Here is a 15,100-nt window from a genome sequence, read left to right as displayed (position 1 = left end):
AAAATGTAATTAAAAATCTATCAATTGCATGCTAACAGAAGACTGCTTTGAATTAATAATGAAGTCATACACAAATGACAACGGGCACAGACTTCGAAAGGGTACAAACATTTCCAAAGAGCCACATAGCATGCGAAAAGGCCATTTGCTTTGAGCCAACACTGACCAGCTCGAAGGGATTGTGGGTCTTTAAAGTGCGAACGGAAAAGCCCTTTCGGCTGCTCAAAAGCAAAACAAACAGGCCATTGTTTATCCAAGCGATAGGGGGAAGCTCTTTAATTAAATTCAAAATGTGAGTGGCACCTTGCCGGTGGTTTTGGCCTACCCTTTTAGCCCGTTTAATTACCTGCAACGTGATTCACGCACACTCATTCCTTTATTTACTGCACAATTTGTCCCGGTCACGATGCAATTTGAAATGCAATTTTATGCAACCGCTCGTAGGGGTGGATTTCGATGGCAGCAGGGGTTTCTTCCTCCTTGGCAGAGGGTGAGTTTGCCATCTAAGAACCCGAATTAATGACACTGCGTTTGCCTTACTTGGCACAACGTGACCGGGAATGCATACTCATTCGATCGGGATTTTCGACCTTTGAATGCGGTGGCAAGAGGGTGGGTTTTGGGGTGTGATTTTCGAATTAGAAGAATGTCGAAACGGGAAGTAAACAACATCCAGTTGCGAGGTGCGTCTGCGCAAAAGTTAATCCCCAGCTGGAAGGAAAAACCCACCCATCCATTCCCACCATCCAGTCATCATCATCAGCCGTCAACCAACTGTGGATTGTGTGCACTTGGCCGAGCCTTTCTTTGCTCTCGGTCAACAGGGTTCCGGGTCGGGAGATGATAATCTAGGGGTAGGACCAACAGTTTCCATGGTCTATGTTCTTTTTTTGTGTACTTAGGTAATTAGTCTAATGTGCCAACTGAAACAGTCGGTGCAATTAAATGTCTCGGATTTTATTGCGCGCTGACGGGGAGATTAATGTGGGCTTTGTTAGGATAGTTATAGTTACACCCTGAGTAGGATGTTTGCCACTCCGGTCAATATTTGTAATGCTAGTGATTATGACCTGGGTGCGATTCCATATAGAGTAGGGTATAATACGAGGGTATTCTATGTACTCCATACAGAGTAGGGTATAATACGAGGGTATTCTATGTACAAAAGGAAGTAGTGAAATGTGAGAGGTGTCTTATAAGAAACTTGAGCGTTCAAAATTTTACATTCTTCACACTTACATTTGAATAAAATGGGGATGGTAACGTGTGTAGGGAAGACTGTGTCATTGCTCTTCATATTTCCTTAAAACGTCGCGATTAGATCTAAATACATGCTTAAGCATAAGTAATTTTTGTTCATAAACTATTTTAAAACCATTCATTTTTCTGACAATGGACCCCTAAAGGTCTCGATTTCCTTTAAAACACGTGCTAGCGTCTATGAAAACGTCAACAATAACAAAGGGCACGTGTCGCTTGGATGGAAGACCCTTCGGTTGTGGGCCCTGCCCCTTTTTGTTGCTTCAGGTGGCACTTCCATTCGAAGTCCCGGTTCCAGAGGGCGAACTACCCTTGGAATTCGAAGGGTGGACCTTCCAATTGGAACGGTCGAGTGCGCAGGTCCTTCGAAGTCCTGCCAGTTGAAGTTTCAACCACTCGGGCAGGACTTGTCGCATCCAGTCTGGAGTTGAACATCGAAGAAAACGGCAGCAAAACCGAAAACTGCTCCTCGAGAACCGTGAACTTTTAGAAGGGACTGTGTGAGAGCAGCCAGGAATCCAATCAGACACACACACACACGAAGACATTTACACCCATACACTGACACTGACACGCACACAGCCGAATCGGTCGCCTGTACGAACACACCCTCTCGCACACTCATGCACTCGTGTACATATAGCTTACATAAAGTCTAAGGAAAAATCGATAGGAGTGCATTAATAATTCAGCGAAAATAGAAGAGGAAAAGGTCTCGAGCAAAAATCTTCAAGTAGTTCGAGTTTTCCGCTTAAGCTAACGGTGAAGAAAAGTTCCCAGTCGCGTGAAAAATATGACTAATCTGCAGTGACGACACACGCCGCTTACACAATTTCTCTACACCAATTAATCGCTGAAATCAATTCGAGACGGGCATTTTCCCACTGGCAATTGTGAAAAAATGGTCACCGAAAATGGAGCTCAGGTAAAATGAAATATTCATCACGGTTTTCACATTGTGGGGTGTACTTTTCGGGGCCACTGTGTGGAGATTCTGGGGAGCAGCCATGTTGGCGTCCATTTTGCGGATTATCGATTTTTCGTTGTCTGGCTGAAAAAGTGCAGCGAATTTGGGGAAAAGTCTCGTGAAAAGTCTATATCGGAGTTGCATGGAATAAACCCTCTTTTTATGCGAAACTTAAGGGTAGTAACCCTTTTTAGTTGTAACTATCAATCAAGTTTATTGATTTTTCACTGCATTAAAATAGCCAATTTAATGTATGGGCGTAGCAGGCAATTCTGATTTTAACCTAATGATCCAAAAATAACTACTATACTGTACTGTAATGGCAATTTCAACCAGATGGTGGGTTTCAGTGGCTCAACCACTGTCCTTTTTTTAATCGGAACTGGGTGTGGTGCGTGCGTGTATTACTGGCAGCAGAGTAAGGTAATCGAGATTTAGGTTAAACCTAATGATGACATGCGACACTCAGGGCCAAGAGGGGAAAAAAAAATCCATAATACATGACTCACTTTTTCATCTGGTTGCAACCAGAGATTGTTTGTTGCTCCTGCTAAGCACAGCCACTTGGACTTCGATTAGGCCTGAAGCTTGTTGCCAAGTACCTACTTGGCCACACAAGTTCAAAGCAAGCCCACTTCAAGGCGAAACTCCTTTGGTCGAGCACTCAATTTGGCCCTCGTTATACAATGACGAGAACGGGGAGCGAGGCCGAGCCCAAGAACCTTTGAACTTTCGGAACACGTCTGGGAATCACCTCGCCCTACAGGCGGAAAAAAGTATTCGTCGCCTATCAATATGACCTCATTTTACAAAGAACAAATCAAACTACGTTAAGTACTAAAAAACGTGGAAACTAAATTACAGATTCTTAATTTTTTTACAATTAGTAAACTTAAATTTTCATAGAAATGTTGTTGATTTTAAAAATGGTTAACATATGATTATAATGACATGTATTGTTAATACAAAATCACAATAGTACTTTAATGGTACAATTGGTATATCACATGAATGTCCTGTAATAATAATATCTATTAATGGCCAACAAAAAGCGAAATATCAACCATTTCTGGTAATAATATTTGCCTGTGCAGGCAAGCAAACAGACTTCAGGAAGTAGACGGGGCAGACAAGTTCCTTTTCAATTCGTATGTATGCCCAGGGCATGTGAAATGAGTTTTCCTTTTTGGCCGCTTGTGTATATCCTTCACACACTTCCTTGTTTGCCATGGGGGCGGTGGGTGGATGGCTGAATGGTTTTTGCGGGTGGGTGGTGCATTGGACTGGGTGGATGTGGTGGGGAGTTTATGCTCAGGAAGCGGGTCTACCGGGTGTCTGAGCTGCGGTAACTCTCCAGCGATTTTTCGCTCACTTCCAGTGCGCGAAAATTCGTCCGATTTGCCGACTTCCAGTTGCAGTTTGAAAACGCGACATGACGTCATTTTCGATATCGAAAATCCTGAAGGCAATGGTGGGAGGGGGGGAGAAAAACATAAACAAAAACCACCATCGACAGCTGAGCCCCGGCGAGTGGGTGGTTGGTTTTTTCACTTCGGTGGGTGGGCGTTGGCCATTAGACCGAATTACACCGAACACCTGCTCCAAAAGCCGGAAAAACTTGGGTGACCCCTCGCCTTGACCCCTGTAAATCGAACTTGCAACGAGCAGGGGCATAATAATACCAATTTGTAACTTTTCCACTACTGAACGGACACCAAACTTGGAGTTGCGCAACCTAGCAACTTTCAAAAAAAACTTCAACCCCCCCTTTTTTCTTGGTAACCACCCACACAGCAGGTGATGAATACGCAACTAGCACGCAACTAACCGAAAAGTATGTACATGTAAGTTTTCCGGAGCAACGGAAACTTGGCGAAGATCTATGGCATTACGGTTGATAAGGTGTCAGGCAATTACTTCTGGTTGACCTTTGCCTCATTTGAAAACTGTGCAATATTTTACTGCCGTGTATTAGGTCATTTGCATTATAGTGGTTTTAACTTAATCCGATGGGAGAAGAGCAATAAAGAAAATTAAATTCTATTGAGGTCTCATTAAGTAAGAACTTACTTACTTAAGCGAACTAAAAATTGTTTTCGGGAAAAACTTGATAGATAATCTAATGAATTTATAATTATCCAAAACTAATTTTATCTTATAACACTTTCTTTTCTAGGGCGATGGAAATACTTCCTTTCTGCGCGCCGCTCGTGCCGGAAATCTGGAGCGAGTGCTCGAGCATTTGAAGAACAACATAGACATAAACACCAGCAATGCGGTAGGAACTTAAGGAAAATCTTTTCAAGAGTTATATCTAACTAACTCCATGACTTTTATTCTAGAACGGCTTGAATGCCCTGCACCTGGCCTCCAAGGATGGCCACATCCACGTCGTCTCGGAACTCCTTCGTCGGGGAGCGATTGTGGACAGTGCCACCAAAAAGGGAAACACCGCCCTCCACATCGCCTCATTGGCTGGACAGGAGGAGGTGGTGAAGCTACTGCTGGAGCACAATGCCTCCGTGAACGTGCAATCCCAGAATGGATTCACTCCACTTTACATGGCCGCCCAGGAGAACCACGATGCGGTGGTGCGTCTGCTTCTGTCCAACGGAGCCAACCAGAGTCTGGCCACCGAGGATGGCTTCACCCCACTGGCGGTGGCCATGCAGCAGGGTCACGACAAAGTGGTAGCTGTCCTCCTCGAGAGTGATACTCGTGGAAAGGTCAGGCTCCCAGCATTGCACATTGCCGCCAAAAAGGACGACGTCAAGGCAGCGACTCTGCTTCTCGATGTATGTACAGATTTCAATGCCTTCAGTAATGTGTATCTAACTTAAATCCCTCACCTGCCTTACAGAATGACCACAATCCGGACGTGACTTCCAAGTCGGGCTTCACCCCGCTGCACATCGCTTCCCATTATGGTAACCAGAACATCGCCAACCTGCTCATCCAGAAGGGCGCCGATGTCAACTACTCGGCCAAGCACAACATCAGTCCGCTGCACGTGGCCGCCAAGTGGGGCAAGACCAACATGGTGTCCCTGCTCCTGGAGAAAGGTGGTAACATCGAGGCAAAGACCCGGGACGGACTCACGCCGCTCCATTGCGCCGCCCGCTCCGGTCACGAGCAAGTGGTGGACATGCTACTCGAACGAGGAGCTCCCATCTCTGCCAAGACCAAAAATGGTTTGGCACCCCTCCATATGGCCGCCCAGGGTGAGCATGTGGATGCTGCCCGCATCCTACTGTACCATCGTGCTCCCGTCGATGAGGTGACAGTGGACTATCTGACTGCCCTTCATGTGGCTGCCCACTGTGGTCATGTCAGGGTGGCCAAGCTACTACTGGATCGAAATGCCGATGCCAATGCCAGGGCTTTGAATGGATTCACACCACTGCACATTGCCTGCAAGAAGAATCGCTTGAAGGTGGTGGAGCTGCTGCTGCGACATGGTGCCAGCATTAGTGCCACCACAGAGAGTGGACTCACTCCGCTCCATGTGGCCGCTTTCATGGGCTGCATGAACATTGTCATCTATCTGCTGCAGCACGACGCCAGCCCCGATGTGCCCACTGTGCGCGGCGAGACGCCACTCCATCTGGCCGCCAGAGCCAACCAGGTGAGTCAAGAGTAGATAATTGAAAGGAATCAGATTGCACGACTAGCTGTAGACCTACGGCACACTATGAAAAGTAGTTACAAGGTTATATTAAGTAGTTAAATAACTTTTCTTGTGGTTCAACCTATTCAATTCCAGACCGACATCATTCGCATCCTGCTGCGCAATGGCGCCCAGGTGGACGCACGTGCCCGAGAGCAACAGACGCCGCTGCACATCGCATCGCGTCTGGGAAATGTGGACATAGTGATGCTACTGCTGCAACATGGCGCCCAGGTGGACGCCACCACCAAGGACATGTACACGGCACTGCACATCGCAGCCAAGGAGGGCCAGGATGAGGTAAAAGATCTGATTGCGAAAAAGATCACCGACCACATCGACACCGTTTACCTGATGCAACTGTTTTGGATTCGCCATCAGGAGTTTTTCATTTGATTTTAAGTTTTTCCCATTGATTTTTGATTGAGTTTTGTACTTGAATCGGTATTATGAGTTGTTTTTTTAACTCTTGTGTTGTTGTCTCTTTTTGCCGTTTTGTTTTCGAATAAATGTTGCAAGTCTTTTTTTATGTATTTTGGTTTATGATTTTTTGAAAACCATTTTGGACAACTGATTTTTGGCACGTAGTCTTGAGGGAGTATTATTTATGTGACTCTTTGTAACTTTCTATAGGTGGCCGCTGTGCTAATTGAGAACGGCGCCGCCTTGGATGCCGCTACCAAGAAGGGATTCACGCCACTGCACTTGACGGCCAAGTATGGACACATTAAGGTTGCCCAGCTGCTGCTCCAAAAGGAGGCGGATGTGGATGCGCAGGGCAAGAACGGTGTCACCCCATTGCATGTGGCTTGCCACTACAATAACCAGCAGGTTGCCCTGCTGCTGCTGGAGAAGGGAGCCAGTCCACATGCCACGGCCAAGAATGGACACACCCCGCTCCACATTGCCGCAAGAAAGAACCAGATGGACATAGCTACTACTCTGCTGGAATACGGCGCTTTGGCCAATGCCGAGAGCAAGGCCGGATTCACTCCGCTCCATTTGAGCAGCCAGGAGGGACATGCCGAGATCTCCAATCTGCTGATCGAGCACAAGGCCGCCGTCAATCATCCGGCCAAGAATGGTCTAACACCCATGCACCTGTGCGCCCAGGAGGATAATGTGAACGTGGCCGAGATTCTGGAGAAGAACGGCGCCAACATCGACATGGCCACCAAGGCTGGCTATACTCCGTTGCATGTGGCCTCGCATTTTGGCCAGGCCAACATGGTGCGTTTCTTACTGCAGAACGGCGCAAATGTGGATGCGGCCACCTCGATTGGCTATACTCCGCTCCATCAGACTGCCCAGCAGGGTCATTGCCATATTGTGAATCTCCTGCTGGAGCACAAGGCCAATGCCAATGCCCAAACCGTCAATGGACAGACGCCACTGCACATTGCCCGCAAACTGGGCTACATAAGTGTCCTGGACTCGTTGAAAACCATCACCAAGGAGGATGAGGCAGCTGCTGCTCCGGCCCAAACCGAGGAGAAGTACCGCGTGGTGGCGCCCGAGGCCATGCACGAGTCCTTTATGTCCGACTCCGAGGAAGAGGGCGGTACGTATACTCATTAGCAACCACATAAACCCGTAACCCTAAGCCACAAGGTCACAAGATCACAAGATCACTGCCCAGCTAGTCAGCCAGCACACCAGACACTGAGCACAACCCCCCTAGTCACATATAGTTTACGATAGTCCTAAGTGAATCCCCGCTCTTTCATGTGTGTGTGTCAGGTGACACTAACTGGCAACTGGACGCTGTCTACGAGTACGGCTTTGGCCCGATCTATCTGCCGTACTACCAGGGCGACAGGCACTACGTCTCCAGTAAGTGCCCAGGGCCACTTGGAAGTTCCCTATCAGTATCCGTATACCTGTATACTCGTATTCGTATTCCTAACTTAAGTGCTGGCCGTTATCAAGTGCACTAATTGGCTGCGATTGGCTCATGATTGGCTTGTTAAATTGTCTATAAAAGTTTGGCATACTCGTGGCACTTTATATGGGGCTGAGATGTATAAATGTACACAATTTCTTGACGTTGTAATTGGGCAAAGGAATACAGACAGACCCCCCAACATATTATTCCTAGATTTTCAATGTATTCATTTAAATGATATGACCGAATAATAGGACAGCGGTATTTTCAAAAACTGAAATTTATTTTATTATTGTGGCCCCTTTTTATTGGCAATAGACATATCATTTTTTTCAACTTTTGATACAGAAATGGATTTTCAATCGGTTTTGGGAAACTTTGACTTGGATGTCAGACTTTGGGCTAAAAAGGACAAAAACATAATTTGCTTTTAACCGCGGCATGAAAAAGTGTATTCTACTGTGTCTGTATCTATACCATCACTATTATCGTATCCATGTAATATGCTCCTATATAATAGTCATGCTAGCTTTATATCACCCCTAAATATATATATCTATTATACCGATTACAAAGTAAAAGCATGTAAAACTAACGAAATTTTGTAACTAAAATCAAACTCATTTGCATTCTTCTACTTTCAATGCACCGCGCTCTCATCTGCAATTCAACAAATACCAACCAATCAACAACAACTCCAACACTTTAACAACAATAACAACAACAACAACAATAACCAATGACACCAAACAACAAATAATAATATGAACAACAACTACAACGCTATATGGCCAATTGGACTGTCTTGTGCTTAAACAAAATGCAAATGCTGCGGAATGCCCTCGAAACGCATCGAAATCGAAACAAAACTCTAGGCGAAGACAATATGCTATCAGATCAACCATACCGCTATTTGACCGTTGATGAAATGAAATCCCTAGGCGACGACTCGCTGCCCATCGATGTAACCCGTGATGAGCGCATGGACTCCAACCGGATGACCCAGAGCACCGAGTACGCCTCTGGAGTTCCGCCCACCATTGGTGAGGAGGTGATCAGTCCCCACAAGAGCCAGGTGTACGGCAGTTCACCCAAGGCCACCGTGGATGGAGTTTACATAGCCAATGGATCTGGTCACGATGAGCCGCCGCATGTGGGGTGAGTTTTCTTCAGTTAAAGTTCCTCTGTATTTGTACATAACATTTAATGCATAGGTTACTATGCATTACTCTTGAAAAGATGGATTCTCTAACTAATTTGTGGTTACTTTGCAGTCGCAAGTTAAGCTGGAAGAGCTTCTTGGTGTCCTTCCTGGTGGATGCCCGTGGAGGAGCGATGCGCGGCTGTCGGCACAGTGGCGTCCGCATGATCATCCCCTCGAGGTCCACTTGTCAGCCAACCAGGGTAACCTGTCGCTATGTGAAGCCGCAGCGCACCATGCATCCGCCCCAGTTGATGGAGGGCGAGGCCTTGGCCAGTCGCGTCCTGGAGCTGGGTCCTTGCTCCACCAAGTTCATTGGGCCCGTGGTCATGGAGGTGCCGCACTTTGCCTCGCTGCGCGGCAAGGAGCGCGAGATCATCATACTGCGATCAGACAATGGGGAAACATGGCGGGAGCACACCATCGATAACTCCGAGGAGATCATACACGATGTCCTCCAGCAGTGCTTTGAGCCAGAGGGTGAGTGAGAATGTGATTTACTGGAGTCCCACATGGTCTATAATCCGAATTGCTTGCTACAGAGATTGCCCAACTAGAGGAGCAGGCTGGTAACCATGTCTGCCGATTCGTCACCTACGACTTCCCTCAGTATTTCGCCGTCGTATCACGCATACGTCAGGAGGTCCATGCCATTGGACCGGAGGGCGGCATGGTGTCCAGCACCGTGGTGCCACAGGTGCAGGCCGTCTTCCCACAGGGAGCCCTCACCAAGAAGATCAAAGTTGGCTTACAGGTAAACCTCTTTAAACCGCGCAAGGGCGTTGCGCCTGAGAAATTGCGCAAAATAAGCGTCAATCATGTGCCCAAGAAGAAGCGCTTCTCGCTCATCTGGTAAATCAACCCGGGCAGTTATTAAGAAAAAAAGTAAAAATCTAAAACAATTACTTTATCGGTCAGCATATATACTCGAGCATTTAATCTACAACTTCCCCGAAATATCAAAAAATAATGCAAGAAAAGGTTTTCCAAAATGAAAATGAGCATTTATAACCAGTACTCCTATATCCAGTTACTGTAACCATCTATGTTAACCCGCCCTAAATCCTGTGTAGTGAATTATGGTAGATCTTAATCACCAAAGTTCGATTATAGTGGTCAGATATTGGTAGCAATTTCCAAAAACTAAAACCCCTGTAACCGATCTTTGGAGGTAACGTTTCCAAATGTTATTACTCGTATGAAATATGTGCACTTTGTTTGATTATATTGAGACACACTTTAATAACTTTACGGCACTAAGCTAATGGAGCCATTGTGGAATCGGTATCCTCATTGCTATCCTAATCACGAATGCTTTGCAAAACAGTGACATACAATAATACAATTATATATGAACCGAATGAATTTGATCATGGATCAAGCCAAGTCTGTCAGATCGCAGATTTTCGGCTAGCTTATTAACAGCAAGAGCAAAAACAGCAAAAAATTGTCCAACTTGATAAGACATATGAAATACATATGAATATCGAATATTATGATACATTTACTTATATGCTAACTACTTATAGCTATTCATACATTATTTATGATTATTATCTACTTATGCATAAGATTATACTTACAAGTTCTCTGAAATGCAGTACTACCCAATAAATTTAGTTCGACAAAAACTTTATGCCAATGAAAATGTTTTAATTACGTTTCATTTGATTACTTTTCATTCAATTGCTTTTTCAAAAAAGAATAGATAAGAGGTGAAAATACTTAGTGAGTTACAATTGGGTCCGGTTTGAAGTGCCTAACGAAGTTGTAACATTTTAGCCATGCCGTAAGCAAAAAACGATTTTATAATGGCCCCACTCATGAGTTAAAATTTTCGCACGTTTTATTTGCATTTAACTGATATTTGTAAATCTCAACATTTTCAATGATATTATTAGTATTATTTCCTTTCGTTCTGTACATTGTATAAAGTTCTTAGTTTTCTTTCTAGCCCTTCAGTTGTAGACAGAGTTTTTTTGATAACTAAATTTATTGGGACATAAATGGGCTCGAACATTGTTATCGTTTGTAGTTAACTTATGCTGTAATTTAACTAAAACATGCAATTGCTCAATACAACAACTACCATGAAAACAATATGCATAAACACCCTAACTAAAAGCATTGTACAAAAACCAAAAACTAAAAAAACATAAAGTGTCGAATCGAATTGATAATGTTCACCATTTAGCCCAAAAGACTCATTTCATATTATTTATTTTATTCGTTGCCTTACTACGACAGACAAAAAAGCGCATATTTCGTATATAATGTTTTGTTTTGTCAATTTTCATTAAGTTACTATACTTTTCCGTTCATCTCATGCCAGTGTGTACTGTGTGTATAAGCGTGGCCGATCGAAATCGATTTTTGTCTATAGTGCCAATCGAATCCGTTACACTCGTTCTAGGCCCAACCGGTCGATCCCGACCTCACGGCGAAGCTTTTGGGTCGCGGCGTGGCCGTATCGCCAATTGTTACGGTCGAGCCGCGTCGCCGTAAATTCCACAAGGCCATCACACTCAGCATGCCCGCCCCCAAGGCTCACAGCCAGGGTATGATCAACCAGTACTCGGGCAATACGCCCACCCTGCGTCTGCTATGCTCCATTACAGGTAAGTTGAAGCCGATCCATTACCGATCCGCCAGCTATGAGCCGGTCTTTTGTGTTGTTTGTACGATGTGATCCAAGCAGTTATTATTACCCATTATCGATTACCAATTACCAATTACCAATTACCATTACGACTATTACGAAGTATATCCACTTACATTTCCATTACGTTAGTTGATGTTTTTTGAGTATTAATGATCCTCCTTGAAAACCCCCAATGTCTTCCACATCCTATCTCTCTCTATCTATCTCTGTATCTCTATATATAACTCTGTCTCAGGCCTTCGTTTACTTCATTCCTGTTTATGATTTCTTGAGTGTAACTATATCTTATGCTTTCGTTGAGTTGAGTTTAGTACGTGCTTTTGTTATTCGTTTTGGTTGTCTATAACATTTAGAATACAAGTATCTCATGTGCTAAGCCGTAGTACTTTATATTTACCATACATGCCATATATACTACTATACTATCCTAAAACCTGTACAGTGGAAATTGCCATCTAAATCCAATGAAAAATGACTCTGGGAACTAATGACTCCCGAATAAAATTTATTTGATAACCATTATGAGAATGAGATTGAATTGAGAAACATTCGTTTGTAGGTCCCATCCGATTCAAACTGAAACATTGTGCTTGTGTCTGTGTTGTAGATGCGTAAACATAAGTTGTTCGAACGGGTTGTTCTGGCAGTAGCCCGCATCGTATCGTATCGTAATCGTATCCTCTTTGGAATCTAGACAGTTGTAGAGCATTCACCACCATTCGCCACCTTTGATGCGCTCATCCATCAATGACACCCACACAGATACATACAAACAGAAATATAAACAGAAAAAGATACAGCTACAGAAACAGATACAGATACTGATATTCCACACCTATATCTCGTACTTCAGCTCGATCCCAACCCAGATCAGTGTCATGTTCAGTGTGTCTCTTCATTGTGCCAAACGGTGTTCGTTCTGTTACCCTTTGTTCAATTTGCGTTTATTGTATCGCTTGAGTTCGTTCTGATGATTTTCGATGATTTCGATTTCGATTTCGATTTGTATTTCAATTTCGATTTCGTGTTGAGCAAAAACAAACCCAAACAAAACAAACTTCGATTCAATTCTTGATTGAAAACCTATTTAATTGTTCTATAATTTCGTACTAATGCGTCATTGCATACGTGTGCACGCATTCCGTTCTGTTTTCTCAATCCATTGAAGGTGTGTTTCGGAAAAGGTCTCTAAAAGGTAACTAAAACTGACTCAAACGTCACAAATACTAAAATAAATAATACAAAAAATTCAGAAATTCACAAACATGTATGAAGTTTCAAATTGAAACTGTTTACAAAATAAAATCGTTATTTGTTCATATTTAGTTGTTTCGTTCTATGCCAAACAAAACCAAATAAAAATTTAAGAATAGCAATATTATTGTGTTGCAAATTGAGGCATACAACCAAATCCAAGAAGCAAATTTGACAAAGGAAAATTTGAAAATTCTGCATATTTTATTTATGATAAATTCTCTTGTTAAGAAACTATTGCAAATATTTCAAACAATTTATTTTTCAACTTCTATGCCTTTAATCCTTGGTTCTTACTCCGTTCCATTGAGTTCGTTGTTTTAAGTTGCCCCCATTTGTTTCCTGAGTTTCGTTGAGTTATTCGCTTAAATTCGGGTTGCGCTGCGTCTTTGGGTTTACTATACCAGATGCTCAGGGTTAACTTTCTGTTTGGTGGGGTCTGTTCAATGGGCCCCACTCGATCGGCAATGTTCTCTTAGCCAAGAAAACGCTTTCAGCTCAAAGCGGCTTAGTTTTTTGAAGTAAGCAAACTTTCCAATTTACTTTTTCGAACCTTAAGCTTGTCATGCAAACGTCTTTGCCGCCTTCTCTTTCTCTCTGTCTAACCTCTCTCCCTCTAACATACAATAATATGAATTACTCAAGCGATTTTCTGACTGCACGCGGTTTGTTGCCAAATATATAACTAAACTGCACAATTTCATTAAAGAGTTTGTAGGTTTTGTAAGCTAAACTAAACGCCAACTAAAGTTGCTCTTTGGGCCATTGAAACCGTACTTAAAGCAAGGCCACCAGATCGTGCCAGACTAATTTGATTTATTCAGTTACCGATTGGAATCTTATCCTTATTCCATTCAAACATATCATACTTGTTAAGGTTCTGAAGCTTTACGTTTACATTTTGGTTAATATTTTCGGTTGGAATGCCGTGCACCTGATTGTAGATTGTTTATCCGTTGTTTATTGAACGTTAATAGTTTGTGTTGGTTGATATTATTTCGTTTCAAAGAAAGCAGAACTATTATGTACTTTGTTTCTTGTTTTAAGAAGAAAAATCAAACTAATTAAGAATGATCAATTTCGAATTTCTACTGTTTGTGGCACCAAAGAGAACTTTTCTGAAACCGAATAAGTGTCAACTATTGAGAAAGAAACTAAAGTCAAGCGATCGCTGTGGCAAGCTCAATAATATCATATAACAAACGGTGTTTTGTTAATGTACCATACAAATATAAACATATCAAATAAATATCAATAAGTTGACGATTCTTTTATACATTCCTATTTACTTACGTTTGGTTTTCTATAATTTGTGTTATATTTTGATTCCATTTCGTTTGTTCCTTTGTTGATTTGAACACATTTACAACAAGTAACACTTGACACGCTCACTTATTTTCCATTCAAAAGAAGCCAAAAATTAGTTTTTTCCAAAGTGTTAAGCATGTTGTTTCGAAACGGCTTCAATGTAAGCGCAACAAGTACCCTAGTACTCGTACCTCTGTAAATGCTACAGCCATACCAAATTAACCAAATATATGCTTGAAATCAAAGTGCCTCATAAACTCACACACCCCAAACTACACTCTTCTTTTGACATTTAACAGACTCCACTTATATCATCACACTCATGCCATGCCATAGATAACCATATGATACTAATTATATCTAATACTTATCGCTCAATACTAAATACGATTTTAATACTATACCATAAACTATATACAATAATAATTTTCAATACTACTCCTATTCCATCTAATTGCTTTGTAATTAACACACACAATCGTAATTCTCTCTGAAAAAAGTTTTTGTGTTGAGTTTATGGTTTCGTTTGAGAAATTAGTTCAACAATTTTGGAATTAATTCAATATTTATCTGCTAATGAGACAACAGTAGAGATTTTCAAGAGTTTTTACATATATATATGTAGTCTATGCGTAAAGCCCATTTTCCAAGGCGTTAGACCTGCAATTGAACCTTTCCGTATTCCATCTAACTAATCCATCGCCAGGCGGACCATCTCGTGCTCAATGGGAGGATGTCACCGGTTCCACGCCCCTGACATTTGTCAACGACTGTGTCTCCTTTACGACCACAGTATCAGCTCGTTTCTGGCTGATGGATTGCCGCAACATTTCGGATGCCACCAAAATGGCCACTGAACTGTACAAGTGAGTGGTTGCTCTGCACCACAAGTAGTT

General features: G+C 42.9%; 1 protein-coding gene across 1 annotated transcript in view; it reads left to right on the top strand.

Moving 5' to 3' along the window:
* Positions 1-1,670: 1,670 nt before the first annotated feature.
* LOC122616673 overlaps positions 1,671-15,100 on the top strand; it is a 60,679-nt gene continuing 47,249 nt past the window's right edge. The window contains exons 1-11 of the mRNA XM_043792212.1: positions 1,671-2,185; positions 4,404-4,505; positions 4,570-5,022; positions 5,088-5,852; positions 5,991-6,194; positions 6,528-7,455; positions 8,655-8,937; positions 9,054-9,460; positions 9,523-9,734; positions 11,394-11,598; positions 14,911-15,070. Coding sequence (XP_043648147.1) covers positions 2,162-2,185; positions 4,404-4,505; positions 4,570-5,022; positions 5,088-5,852; positions 5,991-6,194; positions 6,528-7,455; positions 8,655-8,937; positions 9,054-9,460; positions 9,523-9,734; positions 11,394-11,598; positions 14,911-15,070 — 3,743 coding nt within the window. The 5' untranslated portion in view covers positions 1,671-2,161. The remainder of the gene's footprint in view (positions 2,186-4,403; positions 4,506-4,569; positions 5,023-5,087; positions 5,853-5,990; positions 6,195-6,527; positions 7,456-8,654; positions 8,938-9,053; positions 9,461-9,522; positions 9,735-11,393; positions 11,599-14,910; positions 15,071-15,100) is intronic.

This window comes from Drosophila teissieri, chromosome 3L, assembly GCF_016746235.2.
Source record: "Drosophila teissieri strain GT53w chromosome 3L, Prin_Dtei_1.1, whole genome shotgun sequence".
In the NCBI taxonomy this organism is placed as follows: Eukaryota; Metazoa; Arthropoda; class Insecta; order Diptera; family Drosophilidae; genus Drosophila; species Drosophila teissieri.
The sequence above is the reverse complement of the archived record's forward strand: the minus strand, read 5'-3'. Positions and strand labels throughout refer to the sequence as shown.